This window comes from Hoplias malabaricus, chromosome 7 (genome assembly GCF_029633855.1).
Source record: "Hoplias malabaricus isolate fHopMal1 chromosome 7, fHopMal1.hap1, whole genome shotgun sequence".
Lineage (NCBI taxonomy): Eukaryota > Metazoa > Chordata > Actinopteri > Characiformes > Erythrinidae > Hoplias > Hoplias malabaricus.
Window position 1 is genome coordinate 19,409,946 of NC_089806.1, and position 17,231 is coordinate 19,427,176.

The window sequence follows — 17,231 nt, forward strand, 5'->3', positions numbered from 1 at the left end:
TCCACCATCTTTTCCTTAGAGAGTAGTTATTTATTAGGGTAATTATTCATTTGTGGAAGGTTTTAGAGATTATTAATACACACTGCTTCCCCCAGAGAAGCAATTTGATTGCAAAGTATAGAGAAAGGAATGCGAGAGAAAAGATTTGATATTTTTTTACATAATCAGTATTTTCAGTATAAAGTAAATATTTTGAAAATACAGTCAGAATTTCTGAAAATATAGAAGTAATGATATGAGAATAAAGAAATATCTTTTTAGAATTAAGTAAATAGGGAATAAATTCATCTTTTATTTAGTCAATATTCTTTGAATAAAATTTCAATTATTAGAATATAGTTGTAATGTTTTGAGAATGTCCGTTGGTTTAGAATGCACTTAATGTTGCTAGAATAAATGTAATATTTAAAGAGTGAACTCGGTATTCCATTATTCATTCATTATCTGTAACCGCGGTGGGTCCAGAGCCTACCTGGAATCATTGGGCGCAAGGCAGGAATACACCCTGGAGGGGGCGCCAGTCCTTCACAGGGCAACACAGACACACACACATTCACTCACACCTATGGACAATTTTTTTTTGAGTCGCCAATCCACCTACCAATGTGTGTTTTTGGACTGTGGGATGAAGCCGGAGCACCCGGAGGAAACCCACGGGGAGAACACACCAACTCCTCACAGACAGTCACCCGGAGCACCCCTGGAGCTGTGTGACTGCGACACTACCTGCTGCACCACCATGCCAACATGCAAACATGCAGTTTTGAGTTTGGCAGGGACCTTTAGTGTGAAGGTGGCAGAGGAAAACATTCAATTTCCTTCACTTGATCTGCACGTTGCTATAACTAATATTTTGTTATTTTGTTATATAAAATTATCCTTAATTCTTGTACCTACCCAAATTAAATATTGGAAGATACTGCAGCTCATATGTTGTAAATTTACATTTTTATTCTTGAAATATTATAACTGTGTTTTTGCAATAGTGACAGTATTCTGAAAATATTAGGACATTATTCTTAAAATCTGCCTTTTTTAATGGTGTCTCTAAAACACCTGTAGTTTTGTCAGTGTGTTTGGAGTCCCTCTGTTTCTTTTGTGCCACCCAGATCTTGCAAACAAGGTGTGTGCATGATAAGAGAGAGAGAGAGTGAGAGAGCAAGAGAGAGAGAGAGAGAGAGAGAGAGAGAGAGAGAGAGAGAGAGAGAGAGAGAGAGAGAGAGAGAGAGAGGAAGAGAGAGAGAGAGAGAAACTGAGCGCATAAGTTAGCAGCCAATTTGTTGGGCTGTGTCTGCTGGGGGATTTGAGATGGACCCCCTCTATGTCTGCATCAGCTCCACAGGGTGAAATCCCCTCATAATCACTTCTCCCGGTTATTCCCATCCTCTTCCATATCGCTGAGTCCTCATGTGCATGCAGAACTGTACATTAGTCTGAGTGAGTCTCCCTGGGGCCTGGCACAGATGCTGGCAGCCTGGTACTTTACATTTGACTGTTTCAGTCTAACCAGATATCCCTTGCTGAATCAGTCAGTTTGAAATATTTTCCACTCACTTCAAATTTATGATTAACTAATGTAGATAAACAGTATTAGAGCCTGTATATGACTTTTTGCGGTGGTTTCCCAGATGGGGATTAAGCTTAGTCATTCTGATTGGTGAGATTTTAAGCTTTAGAATGTGAAATTTTGTGTTCTGAGTCCAAAAGCAATTACAACTGAAAAAAGCACCTAACATAATAAGTTCAAAGGATATGAATATGTGTATAATGCCCATATTATCACACCATTGTTTCAAAGCACCTCAGTTTGTTAAACAATCTAGCTTAGTGGTTTATGATATCATGTCACTTAATATTAGCTGTACATATTTTTTAAAGCAATTTTTATGTAACATAAAATTGTAACTCAAAATTCAAGTACTATCCTTCTCTTTTGTATGGTAACTGTTGTGTAGTATTAAAAATCAAAATTGCAATTTTCACTGTAACCGCTTATCCAGTTCAGGGTTGTGGTGGGTCCAGAGCCTACCTGGAATCATTGGGCGCAAGGCGGGAATACACCCTGGAGGGGGCGCCAGTCTTTCACAGGGCAACACACACACACTCACACACACTTTTGAGTCGGCAATCCACCTACCAACATGTGTTTATGGACTGTGGGAGGAAACCGGAGCACCCGGAGGAAACCCACGCGGACACAGGGAGAACACATCAAATTTCTCACAGACAGTCACCCGGAGCGGGAATCAAACCCACAACCTCAAGGCTCCTGGAGCTGTGTGACTGCGACACTACCTGCTGCGCCACCGTGACGCCTAGGTATTAAATTACTATTATTAAAATAGAATGTAATTATATAATTATAATGTGTATATGTAACATAAAATGTAATATACTCTCATAAAAGATCAGGTTATTTGAAATCTCAGACACAAATATCATACTTTTTTTAAGCCTGATGTTTTAGCTATAACTAGCCATCTCCAGAGCATGAGAGGACTCTTCCCACTTGCAATTTTACCAGCAAGCCCACTGGCTCTCGTTACAATAAACGGTAACTGAGATAAGCAGGACTTTCTCTGTAAATGAAGGCTAGGTGACAAACTATCAAGTTCATTTTTCAACCACTGAACTATCTCCTCCTCTATAATGTCTCTGTTTAGGCATGCAGTTTGCACAATGCTAAGTGCTGGTTGTAAGCTTCCGTGACTTGTTCGCTACATTAGTCTCATAATGGTCCAGAGCAAACATCAGATTCCACGTCATGGTTAATTGGGTTAGCCTAGTCTAGAGTTAGCGGGTCTGCAGTGGTCTCAGTGCTGACGGCAGCTGGTTGGAAATGTGATGCATTAACAGGTTTACACCACAGGTGATGACGAAGTGAGACGATACAGGGAGTTAGTCTCTTTGTTATTTTGTCATCTGCTTCTGTGCAGTCAGTATAAATACGGCTCCCTTTTTTACATTTGACATGAGAGCCGCAGTTGGAGATTAAAGTCTGTGTGACAACATTAGGCAATAGGAAAAAAAACTGAGGGTTTTCATCAGCAATTGGCATGTTTGCAGTAGACTGTCACAGTTTAACGTAGGCCAGCTGTGTTTTTTTGACAGTTCTCGAATGTGGGCCACAGCAGGTCACTTCACTGTGGATTTTATGGACCACCTGTGTGTTTAGAAACATACATTTGATCCAATTTTAATTTAATTTTCCACTCAAAGCCTGAATATGTAAACTATGAAGCTTAGGTTTTAAAAAAAATAATATTAAAAATAAAAAATACACTGCGGCTTCCTTCCAGGCTGCTTGGGTTTCATGGTTGCCCTAGCAACGGGCGTCAGCTCCCATCATGGCAATGCCACTGGTGCTCGTACTGCACAGTAAAGAGATGAGCGTAATAAAGCCCCCTCCCAAATAGCAGTGCACCCAGAACGCAATAAAGAGCTACTTTACTGTGGCATCTGTGGCTCTGTCTGCATGCCTTAATCAATCTGATGTGCTTAAAGCACAATCGACTCTGACACAGCCCTGACGTTCAGACACTATTCTCAGCTCTCGGCTAAACCTGGGTCTGGAGAGCCCAGCCAGAGCCGACAGGTGTAGAGAAAAACTTATGGAAATGAGGCAGCATTTTATCAACCTTCTTGAGTGAAATAATGTTAATGCAATGTCAAAACATCAAATAATGATTAAAAACTATACTTTTATTAAAACAATATTCCAGTGGTGCTCTTAGTTGTCTGGGATATTTTGCTTTCTTTGGTGGCGTTATCCTCATCTAAAAGCTAAACAGATGCTCAGTAACACTGTTAACTAACACTGGACTGTTACATTGATTTTAAGAAGGTTCTTAACATGCACACATTTAATTTTCTCTTTCACTGAGGCTTTTTTTAAGAGAACCTGTTGTGTCCATTCCCTAGCATCACTCCAAAGAATCCTTTTTCATATTTAGCAATGAATGTTGTACTGTTGCTCATGTAAATCCACTGTGTTTTCTCATATTCTTGTTCAAATAACATGATACACAGCTGACTCAGTAATGTGTAATTTAACATTAGACTATATTTGAAAGCATCTTACTTCTGTGCCAACATATACTAAAATTGTTTGTGTTTGAAACATTCACTACTTCTAAACTGTTTGCTGGATGAAGATGAATATACAGTAAATGCAACCTTCATAGTCAGTTTTAGGGATTTCCTTACCTGCTGGTTCTTGTTTAGTTGGTCATACAGCATGAGCGTGCTAGTTAACCAGCATAGCAGTGTCCAAAGCAAGACATATGTGGATTTTCTTTTTTTTTTTTCACAAGAATACAAGCATCAGAAACATAACATATGCTGGTTTTGTCTGCTCTCTGCTGGTATCTCCTCACAGGCTCAGAAGCACCACATACTGGCTCTGCCAAATAATAGATCTACTCTTCTGCATTCGTTGTGACGTTTTAGACACTGGGGTCTTGATGTACTAAGCCATTTGTTCTAAACTAATGCATAAGCATAAATGCATTTTTGGTTAGCTGTGTTAATGGGAACATTTGTCTGGGGAAGGAGGATCACAGTGTAGTAGGATTGTGTATAAAATGGGTGGCGATACAGGACGTGTGGCCCATTTATACATGCATCTTAATTTAAGGTCTGGTAGGTCTGGTTTAAAGTAATTAGCTGCTTCTTTAAACAAGGCATACTTTTGTGAGTATGTCCTATATGCATTTTCTTTACAGACTTCTCTGAACAATAGCAGCAGACATGTGGCTAAACAGAGTCTGGAACCTTGAAAATCAAAATAACATTATTTATTATTGTTTATTATCAACTCCTGGGATCAGATGAACATATGTCAGAGGACACAATACATTAATTATAGTGATGAAAACAACAATATCCACATCACAGTTCATGTAATTGTTCAGATATTTGTTATGTTGCTTACTCTCTTCCCTCAGTTAAATACCTGTCAGAATTCTTGATCAGAAAAAATAGTTACATTTATTAACACTGCTGTATCTTTTGTCACTGAACTTTCATTTTGTTTTGCCTGTAGCTTGTTCCATTGTTCCACAGCGCCTTTGCACCTGTGCTCAACTTTTACATCTGTGGTCACTTAGATAAATTCAGTACAGTTTCCCTTTGTATGTTTTACTTTAACCTTAAAGTAGCTCTGATGTATAAATGCAAAGCAATTTTTATTTTAATTTATTTATTTTTGAGGGTCATAATATGTAAATATATATTTACAGCATTAATCTACCCTTGAGCATTTAACATAAAATAAACACTTAAGATTCTTCATAGCTGTGCTCTTAATCCAGTCCTACAGTTTTATTGCAGGAAGGCAATGAACTATAATTTTTTATTATACTCATGTAGCAGTTTTTTAATTAAAAACTTAAAAGAAAATCTTTTCGAAGTTTAAACACTTTTGCTTAAATTACAGGTTTTATATGAAAATAAGTTAATGCTGACACATTCTACCCTTTTCCCCCACAAATGAACAAATTCTGTTGTCTTAAAGAAATGAGTGTGACATGCTTTGTTCAAAATACCACAAGGATCAAACACCACATCAATTGGTTTCACCCTGCTACCGAGCACATGTACCAAATAGTCATTATTGTGTGGTGTGGATGTCTTAAGAATAATCATTAGACATCTGCAGCCGGGAGGACAGCAAAGATTTCATCATATAGCATGATCCTAGCAAATTATAGCTAATATATTGACATTAGGTGGTTAGTAGTCTCCTCCAAGAGTGCTGAGCTGTGGTGTAATGTTAGTAGGTTAAACATGTTGGTTGGCATGATGGAGGAACTATGTGCTAGCCTTCATTCTCCCAGCTCCACTGCTAGTTAATAGGTGGAACTGACAATGAGAATATAGGCAAAATAAACAAAACATGTCATTTAATCAGGGCCTGTCAAGCTTGTGCCTGTGAATATATGTTGGAATGGAGGTGCTCTACTGGCTGCAATGTTCAGACTCCCAACTGTACAGTGTGTGATGGTTAATGAGAGTTTTCTGCAGTGATGGTTTTAATCAGATGACATGGGCCAGGTGCTGGTGGCACATCTGCTGCTGACATGTCACACCCTGCTTGGCTGTTTGGGCCCTTCACTGGATTCTGTTTTTGCTCTGGGCCCTAACGAGCTGTCAGCCTCATCAGCACACTTGTTGAGTTGACAGGTGTTATCCACAGCCGCCACGTTGTGTGTGTGTGTGTGTGTGTGTGTGAGAGAGAGAAAGAGAGAGAGAGAGAGAGAGAGAGAGAGAGAGAGAGGTCCGCACTCTACTTCTCTCAATCTGTTTGGACTTCTGCAGAACAACGCACAAAGCTCCAAAGGTCATGTCATGAGCTTGTGAACACTGATTGTCAACACATTAAAACGTTAAAGCACGTTAAATATTTCATGATAGAGTCAGTTGCCCTCAGCACAGCTGTCTGTCATCCCCTTGACATGGGACATGGAGCTCCCACATGCTCCTCCAGGGAGTTGTATGCTGTTTTTGTACCACTCTCCCCATCCCCTCACTCTCCACCACTCATCTGTGTGACTGTGACAGTTTCCAAAGAACTATATGGAGGTCTGTGTGCTATCAGGCATTTTGCTGATGCTTTAATCAGATCTTGTGTTATTCTGTAATTGTGGATGTGTTTCATGTGGCTTTCCATGTGATATACTGTATCTTTGAAGAATTTGTTTTGGTATATTTAGGTTCATATTGAACCAATTAAGCACATAATGAGTCAAAGAAAAGAAGCTCCTTTAATATCTTTCCAGTATGATGCTGGTTTAATGATTCACATATCAGGTTCATGGTGGCGCAGCAGGTAGTGTCGTAGTCGCACAGCTCCAAGGACCTGGAGGTTGTGGGTTCAAGTCCCGCCCCGTGTGACAGTGTTCTCCTCGTGTCTGCGTGGGTTTCCACCGGGTGCTCCGGTTTCCTCCCATGGTCCAAAAACATGTTGGTAGGTGGATTGGTGCCTGAAAAGTGTCTATAGGTGTGTGTGTGTGTCGCCCTGTGAAGGACTGGTGCCCCCTCCGGGGTCTTGCGGCCAGTGATTCCGGGTAGGCTCCGGACCCACCACGTCCCTGAACTGGCAGTTACAGACAGTTAATTTAAATTAATGTAATTAGTCATGTGTTAAAATGATATAGTGTGGAGATTGTTCTGTGGAGATTAAAAAATATATATGTTTTTCTTTTGACAGCGATAATATAACAGCGTACATGTCTCCATTTTCAAGCCCACAAATATCAGCATCAGCATATAACTACACCCGCACTAACACACAATTCAAGACAATAAAAGCAACCCCTTTCAATTGTGCTACAGGCTTGTCATGGTGTAATCATCTGATTGGCTAAAGTAATTTCATGTGTATTATATAAAATATACAGCATATAGATGAAGTTGTGAAATACAATATATTTTTTCCAAGAACATTAAATGTGTCCAGTTATAGACTGACCCTCCTATGCTCAGCGTGAATCGTTATTATATCCACTGATTTAATGATTTATCCTATTGACAGTATTGCACTACAAATGCTAATAAACTAGTAAGCTCTCTCTCTCTCTCTCTCTCTCTCTCTCTCTCTCTCTCTACCTCCCTCTCTAACGCCCCCCACCCCACACCCTCCCACTCAGTCTATCACTTTCACTTAATCACTTCCCAGCCAAAGGGCTACAGGTGAATTATTGATGTCAGAGATCAGATGAATGACTGGGGTTCCATTCAGGATCTATTCTTCTCAGGATGCTCATGAGATAAATCATAGTCAATTTCCTCAACAAAGTAGAAGCCTCCTTCTAGCTGTTGTGAACCTATAGAAGTCATCGAATGTGCTTTTACTGTGTCTCTGTTCATTAATAACAGTTACCTCTGGGAAACATGTACAGACACATAAGAACTGCTGAGTGTGTAAAAGCTGGAGCTAATGTAATTCTCTACACACACAGAAGGCTATTACTTAGGAGTGTCACAATACACATAATAATATTACATTTTTCCGATACGGGGGTTTTGATACTATACGCGCTGTGTATCGAATACATTAAAATATTATTTTAAAAACCATTCTGAGTCATTTGTCAAACCGTGTCAATGAGTTGCAGCTATCTGCAGAGCAGGACATAGTTCTGAGGCATAATGTAGTTTCAATTTAGTGGCACGGTTGTGTAATAGGAATGCTGTGTTTAGAGCTACTGGGGAGACAATGCCATGCTGTTGTTTTGCTAAGCCTGCTGAACGATTAGCTGGATGTGAAATGGCTAGTGGAGAGAGCAAGACTGGGCTGGAACTAGTGTTGCCAACCGTCCTGTAAAATATGGAGTCGTCATGTATTTGGACAGATGCGTTGCGTTTGTTACGTATTTTTGAGGTCAGTGGTTTGAGACAGAAACACACAGCTCTCTCTCACCCGGAGCGAGGGGCAGATACTCTACGGCTTCTAAACAGAGAATGCGCTTCTCATTGGTCGCCACCTTTATTTAGCCAATCAGCAGCCAATGGAGTCACAGTTGATTTGCTGCGGTGCTGAGAGCAGCATGTCAGAGCTGAAAAACTGAGAGTTGAAAGCTCTGCTTTTAGATAGAAATTAGAAGTTAGCACCATGCCCCTATTATTTATATATAATTTTATTTTTCTATGAAAATGTCTGGTACCAGTCGTCCTTTTCAAATATCCTGTTTGTATTGGCCTCTTTGACCTCTACATCAAAAAAATAATAGGGAAATATGTATTGTATTGTGAAATTTGTGTATCGTTGCACCCCTACTATTACTGCAATGCACCTTTTTCCTGGATTGTTGTTATAATGATCGCCATAGTATCACCTGGATTCCACTACGTCACAAAGGGTCTTCTGGTCTTACTGACCTTACACCCCCCTTTTGGGTGACACGAGCTGATAATCACTTCTGTGCTTCTGCGTATCTGAAGCTGTTTTAGAAGCGATCCTATTAATACACTTCTCTTATACAAGCAAGTGCTTGTTCTGTGAAAAGAGAACTTGCTTGATGCATGTGTCTAATCATCATTCAGCTGTACTAATTAGCCCCAGCTTCCTTTTTTAATTCTCAAATGGTTCCCAAATCCCTCTACACTCCGCGTAATTAGAAAAACCTACCTTGCAAAACTCGCTGCCCATTTTAAGGTCTGTTTACATTATAGAGCCACTATAAAGGGAGTCACACAAATACACAATACACAACTGGTCAGTTGCCTTTTTACCACACTGGTAAAAGTTTATTTTATGACAGAGTTTTAGGGCCATGACATTGAAGGAAAAAAAGAATATTCCGCGAATAAAGTCAGAATTCTGAGAAAAATCTGGGAATAATTCTGAGTAAAAAAGGTCCGTATAATTCAGAGAATATAGACAGAATATTTGGAGAGACAATGTTTTGGGCTTTTATTTATTGTAATGTAGACAGACAGACTCTCAGTCTGTGCGCCATAGGGTGAGTTGTGAAAGAAGTAATCAGTGAAGTTTACAGAATTATTTATTAAATGCATCCACACGACATGACGACTAAACCCCATCAGTGCAGCCCCTGACTGCAATACATACGGCTTTAGTTTATTGTATGAATCTGAGCCGTAACATGATGGAGCCTCATGGGCACGCTGGAGTTCCACGCGCTCTCGATCAATAATTTTCATAATCATTAATTGTATCCTGTGAAACTATATGCCCTCTTCTGAATAAACAGCTTCTTGTACTGACTCAGGTTTTAAATACTAATCACAATCTGGTGCTGTGGAAGAGAAATGAGTGTTTATTCCTGAAATCTATACCATAGTATGACTTAAGCAACACACTGCATTCCACAATTACACTGTGGTTGTGTCTGCCCCGTGATACGTGCAGCAAAATATTCTGAGATTATTCTGATGCCATGGCCTTACACTCATGTTATTTGTCATAGCTTTAATCAGATCGTATTCACTGCTAGATTGAGAGTGGACCACTATTCAACAGTTTCCTACCAAGAAAGTATCTGTAGCTGGTATTTGAGGGGCTAGAAAATGGTGAACAATCCCAACAGAAGGACTAAAAGCTTGTGTACCCCAGTGGACTTAAAGATGGGTGACAAACTAAAGGAGAAACCAACATACAGCAGTTTCAGCATTCATTCATTCATTCATTCATTCATTTATTTATTTAACCTGGCAGACATATTCTTTTTTTACAATGGCAGCCTGAGGAAAAGAGAGAATTAAAGAGATTATAAACAAAGGAAATACGAATAACAGATAAATTATAAACCATTTGTGATTAATAATAAATAAATAATACATAAATTCACATAACAGAAAACAGGTGTGTGTGTGTGTGTGTATGTGTATATATAAAAAGTTCATGATGTAATTCTTAAAAGCTCAGGTACATATATTTAATTTCATGTATTTGTATCATATAGTATCATGTATTTCAGTCTTTTGGGGCAGATGACTGAAATGATGATGATGATTTTCAGTTGGATGTACCTGGAAAACCAGGTATTATATGTAGCAGACACTGGTTGCATCACATTTGGGTGATTGAACAATGAGGGTTTTTTTAAAGGAGTGTGAACCAGTATATACTGCAAAGAGTGTAAGGAGGACAAGGGATGAGTTCTAAATTTGTAACAAAACAGAGAGCAGAATGATACAGACCATCAAGCTTCTGAAGAATACTTTTGTGCGCAGATCTATAAAAGTGTCACCATAATCAAACAGAGGGAGTGTAATCATCTGCACCAAAGTGAATTTTGTTGCATGAGTGGAGGAACAATTTCTGTACAGAAATCCAAGGTTAGCCTTGACCTTCGATTGTAACTTTGTTAAGATGAGAAAATCAAAATGAAATTTAAACGGACATAGATTCTATGAGTCTCTGACTCATAGAATGAGTTTTCCAAAAATATTGTTGAGGGTACTGTTTACCACACTAGTCCAAATCTCCCATGGTTGTTCAATTGGCAGGGGACCTGATGACAGCAAGTTCACAATATGGTTCACATCCTGTTCATACTCATTTTACATTTCACAGAACCCTATGACCTATGGATGAAGGCACAATCCTGATCAGTCGTTCGGGATGCGCATGAACCGCAGATTAATCCCCAAAGTGTAACCATGAGTGTGGAAGGTTTACCACTTCTTTTGATTTTTACACTAATAACTCCCTAAATCTTGACCCACAGTTGCAGTGAACACATACACAGACTTTATATCTTGTAAACATTTTAGTGACTTCACTCTAATGTCTGGAGTTGTGGCGTGTCCATGGAAAGCAGAGTTCTTTAATGTGAGGGAGGGAGTCTCATATGGACTTAGTTTAGGAGATATTATGAGGATAAATGTACAAACAGAACATCACAACATATTTTGGATATGATGTTCATATTATGGATAGCAATTTTAACTGAATTGTAAGGTAAGCTGATATCATGGCAGAACAGTCTTCTTTTTCCAGATGCCCTTTATCGCAAGAACAGTAATCAAATGTGACAATGATATTTGGAAATACATCTTGTTTTTAGCAGTTTGGTCAAACTCTGCACCAAGGTGCTCCATGATGACATGTTGATCTTTTTCATTGTTCTGTGGAGTCACCAAGAGACAAATAATTCAGCGCATGACGCCTTTCAACGTTGACATTGCATTTTTTTACTTAACATAATGTTAGGTTTTAAGTCTATCACCAGTGGACACCCACAGAACTGACCACACAATAACATCAGCTTTACCTTTCAATCTTAAATTGTGTATCAGATACACACTGGCACCTGCTGCACTATTTAAGGTGGAAGGGCAAATCTGATGAAAATAAAGTTGGCTTCAGCCTCGTGGTCGTGAGTGTGGTTGTGGTTGTGTATTGTGTTTTACACATTTCTGTTGGTGTTGTGGCTGTGCGTTGCTCATGGATTAAAAAAAACGAAACATCTAAAACAACTAAATATAAACAAGAAGTTTCTGAGAAGGAAGCTGCCTTCTGTCTTGTAGAGACCACATGTGGGGCTCACATGCCATTTCTACTGCAGTTTTTCAGTCAATTTCTTGGATATTTCTCCCTCATGAACAAAAGCTTTTGGTACTTATACAAACTCCTCTGACATGGTTTTGAGCGACCGTAAACAACGCCAGCCAGCGTGTCATAGATCTCCTTGTGTATAAAATCACATCTGGTCCATAAGTCGTCATCTACAAACAACCTATTGGGACTCTGCCCCTTTCACTGTTCAGGTTTGTTGGGGACTGTTTGTGGTTTTTAGAGGCATGTTCACTGTAATGTTGGGTAATCTGAGTGCACTTAGCTTAACAAAGTGCCCTGTTAGCTCAGCTTATCAATACATGTGTGTGTATGTGTGTGTGCTGGTTAGTGTAGTCCCAGTTCTCAGCATAGGGTAGTGCCCATTCTGACATCTTCTTTGACACTCACTACAATACTACAGATCTGAACCATGAGTTTGTGCTCTGAAAGTAAGGAAAGAAATGCAAAAGAGGTTCAGATTTACAGTGACACTCCCATCTAAGCATAAAAGTGAGCACAAACCATGCTAACAAAAAGCCATAACAGTACTACTGGACCTCACAATCTATGGTACAAGCATATAGACCTACATCATTGTCTTGGGGAATGCCACACATATACTCCACTTGTGAAGACTGGTGAAGGATGAATCACTGTACTATGTTCCTTTTTTCCACATCCCTGTAGACTGGTGTCTTCTTACTGACATAGTGCGGAATTGACATTCTCAGTCACCTGAAGAAGAAGAGAGAGAAGAACAGCTGTTTTTCATTTATTCCTATCATATCCTACAAAGCATGAGCACCACAGTTCTGTTTACTGATGTCTTTCCCATTGATGTTCATGCAGAAGTCACTTTTTGTAATGAAACACTGTCAAGTTGAGCAGTGTTAGTGACTAAAGCTGCTGGCATCCATGCCCCACGCCCATGGAAACCCTCTTTCAAAGTCACTTTTCCTCATGTCAAGTAGAAAGCCAGGGAACACAAGATACATAATAATGGATTTCTTATGCAGTGAATATGTCCAGTACCTCCTGAGGATTCCTACATTGCTCATTTTAGGCCTGTTTGAAGTAATGTGAAGCCTCTTTCCATTGTTTTAGGATCCTATATCGGACTCCTCTGCAGTGGGCCACATGCCAGCAGCTGGCAGCTCCTCCCGGAACTCCACGCGTGCTGAGGACTCAGTCCTGCCGGTAATTCACACTGTTTAACTCATTCCCTTATCCCCACACTGTTTAACTCATTCCCTACCGTTCTTTTCCTGACACTTGCTCTACACACATTTCTAGCATGAACCCGTCCCTTACACTTTGGTTTATTGAGCCGGGAGCTGCTAATGGTATTGTAATTTCATGCTAATGATGCTTTGGAACACTTCACCCATGTGTTTGTTTGTCTAAAGTGATTTTAGAAGTGAGTCAGTCCAAATGAGTCTGCTGCATGGGCTTTGTCCTCCCCAGTGCACAGCACACAGATGCTATAGGCTATATCTCTCTATTAGGCATTGTTTCCAGTTCTTTTGGCCCAAATTGTATTTCGCATCTTCAGAAGTGTTCTGGGCAGCTTTGTCTCATCTCAACCAAACCCTGCATCCCTTTCATGGCTGTTAGCAGCCACATGTGCCATATTTTAGCAAAAAAAAAAATACAAAGCTTGCCTTTTGCTAAATGCAAAGTATGCACAAATGCAAATTAGAGCCCTAAATGATAAATTACCAGTAAGAGATTACCATTAGGAGATGCATAGCCCAGAGAGGCACATCGTGCCGACCACAGTAACTGGCTCTCTTGCACCCTTTGGGTTAACGTGTCTAAGGACTATGAACCACGTCTATTTTTACTGTTCCTTCCTCTGTGTCTGTGTCTAGGGAAAATTGCTCCTTTCAGGGATATAAAGCATGTTTGAGAAATTACTATCATGACTATGTGACATCTGGACAAGAAAAAAAGAAAGAAATGTGCAGGGCGGTTAGAGGAAATGCTAATTAAAAAATGAGGGGCACAGAGCTACAATTATTTATACAACAGTACAGAACTGACAGACTGCTACTTGCTAATGCTGCAAATGCAATCAATATCCAAATATCCATTTAGTCAGTGGCAAACCATAACTATTAGAGCTTTTATGTCCATAAATTTCTCAACTCATTCATGAAAATAAAAAAATACCTTCACAATAATGCCAGCTTCTGTGAGCACACCTAAGGAATTCTAATGGATTATTAGCATTAAGCTAATGGCATTTTTGTCTGTTTTAGCTTAAACAAACTAACCAATGACAAAGCTTGCTTGCCTGAGCCATCAGCCTTTCTGTCAGACTTTTTAAGATTTTAAGAACTCTTTTGTTAATAAATTATTATTTTAATGATGCGAATATACTTGTAGCGACAACAAACAGGATGTATTCCTGACCTGGACCTGGATTTTTTTTTTTTTTTTCCCACAAATCCTCACTGGGTCTCTTCTTCTGCCTTTAGTTCAAATCTCATGAACCTTGTCAGATGAATGGATGTGAAGTCCTTCTTGGAGACATTTAGGGATTATGTTTCATTAACTAGAGGCTCTCATTACATTGTCCTCTGCTCAGTACCTTTGATGAAGCAAATAAACCTTTGCCATTAACATCTTTGTTTCTGAGTCTAGAACAATGGTGCAGGTTTTCATGTGCAGTTTGGTTCTTTGAAACCAGTTATTTTCAGTGAGTAGAGGTTGGCAGTCGATATTTAGGTTTAGTGTTGTTTGTGAAGCCATTGTTCTGATGTGTGGGTGTACCTGCAATAGCCCTGCAAACAGAGCATGCTCTTTAGCTCCTTTCCAAAGCCAGAAACACTAAAATATCTTTCTCAATAAATGGCTCTTCCTCCAATGGTCCAGACATTTCAGAAGTTATATTTAGACTCTGGTAAATTGGACTATATCATATTTGTATGCTGGCAGTGGTCACTATCTAATGACCAGACGTTATGGAGAGCCACCAGATGGTCGTGTAAATCCTCTCAAGTAAAGCTATGTTTCCTATGTCTTGAATAGGAGATGTGTGATGGCGAGAGGAGACCCAGCTGCCCATGGCAGCTTCTTGTCTCCTCCTTCTTTGACATGAAAGCAGTCAGATCAAAGTGCCTATAGGCAAAAGAAAGCAGCCTGTGGAGCTATAGCACCCTTCGAAATAGAATTAATCATGTGAGGATGATCGGGAAGATGGCTACTTAAAATGCTTTACATCTAGGGCTTGTGTCAGGTGTCTTCTGGTTCACACAGATATCTCTTTGGGGATGTTTACCTTTGTACATTATACTACTATTAAGGGTTCAGCATTGTTTAGTGCTGACCCCAGAATGTCCCCATTTTAATAAACCAGTTAAACCAATAACACCAATATTAACACTCATAATCATAAAACATTTATAGAAAATAAGCAGAATGTTTCACCCTCTGGCATGAGATCATGGATTTTGTTGAAACCTGCTTTAAAGAGGATATAATATACCCCATTTCCACAGGTTTACGCAGTTCTCTGTGGTTTTAATGAAAAAAATCAGAGCATCAAAGAACACAGTACGGTTCTTACCCTATCAAAACAGACCTGTACAGAACGGCCGGTTTCAGCGCCTGTTCCTTCAAATAAGAATGAGCCATGGCTCAGTCCAGTTTTTAGCTGTTTTTTTTACTCACTTCTTGTTCTGCATTTTTGTTTTCTCCATATTTAATCAGTACTCTTATTTTTCCACATTTACATTTGTTTTGTTCCGTTTAATGTTGTCTTTGCGCTTTTCTCATGAACGTGGGGGAATTCACATGCACTGAGAGTGTGGATTTTTTTTATTTTCTTCATGATATAGCCCCTTAAGTGTTTGTTAATGTTGAGGCAAAAACCGATCTCATGGCACATGAAAACTATTTTTTTTTCATAGCCTGCAGTTATGACGGAGTTATTAAAATATGGTTTTGGTTAATGAAACAATTATGACTACACCAACAAAAATAATTTTAAGAAAGATGTGATGTTCTGTCAAGTGTGTCATCATTTTCATGATGAGCTGATATCAAGCGTTTATTCTTAAATGAGAGAAACATTAGAACTTTAGAGAACACAGTAATCAAATGCGTAGGCACATAAGCAATTCTGTTTGCTTACTAATACGAGCAATTAGTCATTTTTGTTAATGTTTCTTAGAAACTAACTTTTATATACACTAATTTTTAATGTGGCCACCCCCATTTTAGGGATTTTCAAACCTATCCACCCCCATCAGAGGAAAATGGTTCAATCAAGGACTTAAAAAGCAGTTTGATTCTTTACCTCATGTACTGCACTTTATAGTGCAAATTTTCTGTCATGTTTTTTCACTCACTGTTTCCACTGTGTAGGGTCTCAGCAGTCTCTTCAGCTCGCTGAAGGTGGTCCGTCTGTTGCGACTGGGGAGAGTTGCTCGAAAGCTGGACCACTATCTGGAGTATGGAGCTGCAGTCCTGGTCCTCCTGGTTTGTGTGTTTGGCCTGGTAGCTCATTGGCTGGCCTGTATCTGGTACAGCATTGGTGATTACGAGGTCATTGATGAAGTCACCAACACCATCAAGACAGACAGCTGGCTCTATCAGCTGGCCATCAGTATCGGTACACCTTACCGCTACAATGCCAGTGGATCAGGCCAGTGGGAAGGAGGCCCTAGTAAAGACACTCTCTACATTTCATCACTCTACTTCACCATGACCAGCCTCACCACCATAGGTTTCGGGAACATCGCTCCTACTACGGACGGGGAGAAGATCTTCTCTGTGGCCATGATGATGGTGGGCTGTAAGTGCTCCTCTTTACTTTCACTAAATGCTTTCGTATTCCATCCTGATTTGGAACTAAGATAATGCTGGTGAAGCAATGTGTTTACAAGGCCGTGTTGTTGTCGCACATTGGAGGCAGTTTGGGTACAGAATTGATTCAAGAGCTAATCCAAAACAAACAGTTGCAGTGTTTCAGTAAAAAAAAAGACCTAGAAGAATAAACAGAAAACAAAACAGAGCTCCAAAAACACAGGATATTAGAAGCAAATTATTATGGGTCATATGTGGGCTTATTTATTCTTTAAATCCTATTAAACTGAGGTATGACAGCTGTAAAGCCCAAACCACAGTGACCCAAAGTTACCCATCATATGCCTGATGTCCAAAACCATCTCCAAAATTATAATTTTTTATATGAATGCAA

The 17,231-nt window shown here is 39.5% G+C and overlaps 1 protein-coding gene across 2 annotated transcripts in view; it reads left to right on the forward strand.

Annotated features, from left to right (window-relative positions):
* The window catches only part of kcnh5a (potassium voltage-gated channel, subfamily H (eag-related), member 5a), a 134,075-nt gene that overhangs the window by 38,877 nt on the left and 77,967 nt on the right, over positions 1–17,231 (forward strand). Inside the window, exons 7-8 of one of the 2 annotated variants that reach the window (XM_066677125.1) lie at positions 13,130–13,222; positions 16,397–16,826. In XM_066677125.1, coding sequence (XP_066533222.1) covers positions 13,130–13,222; positions 16,397–16,826 — 523 coding nt within the window. The remainder of the gene's footprint in view (positions 1–13,129; positions 13,223–16,396; positions 16,827–17,231) is intronic. The other variant, XM_066677126.1, reaches the window with a different exon arrangement.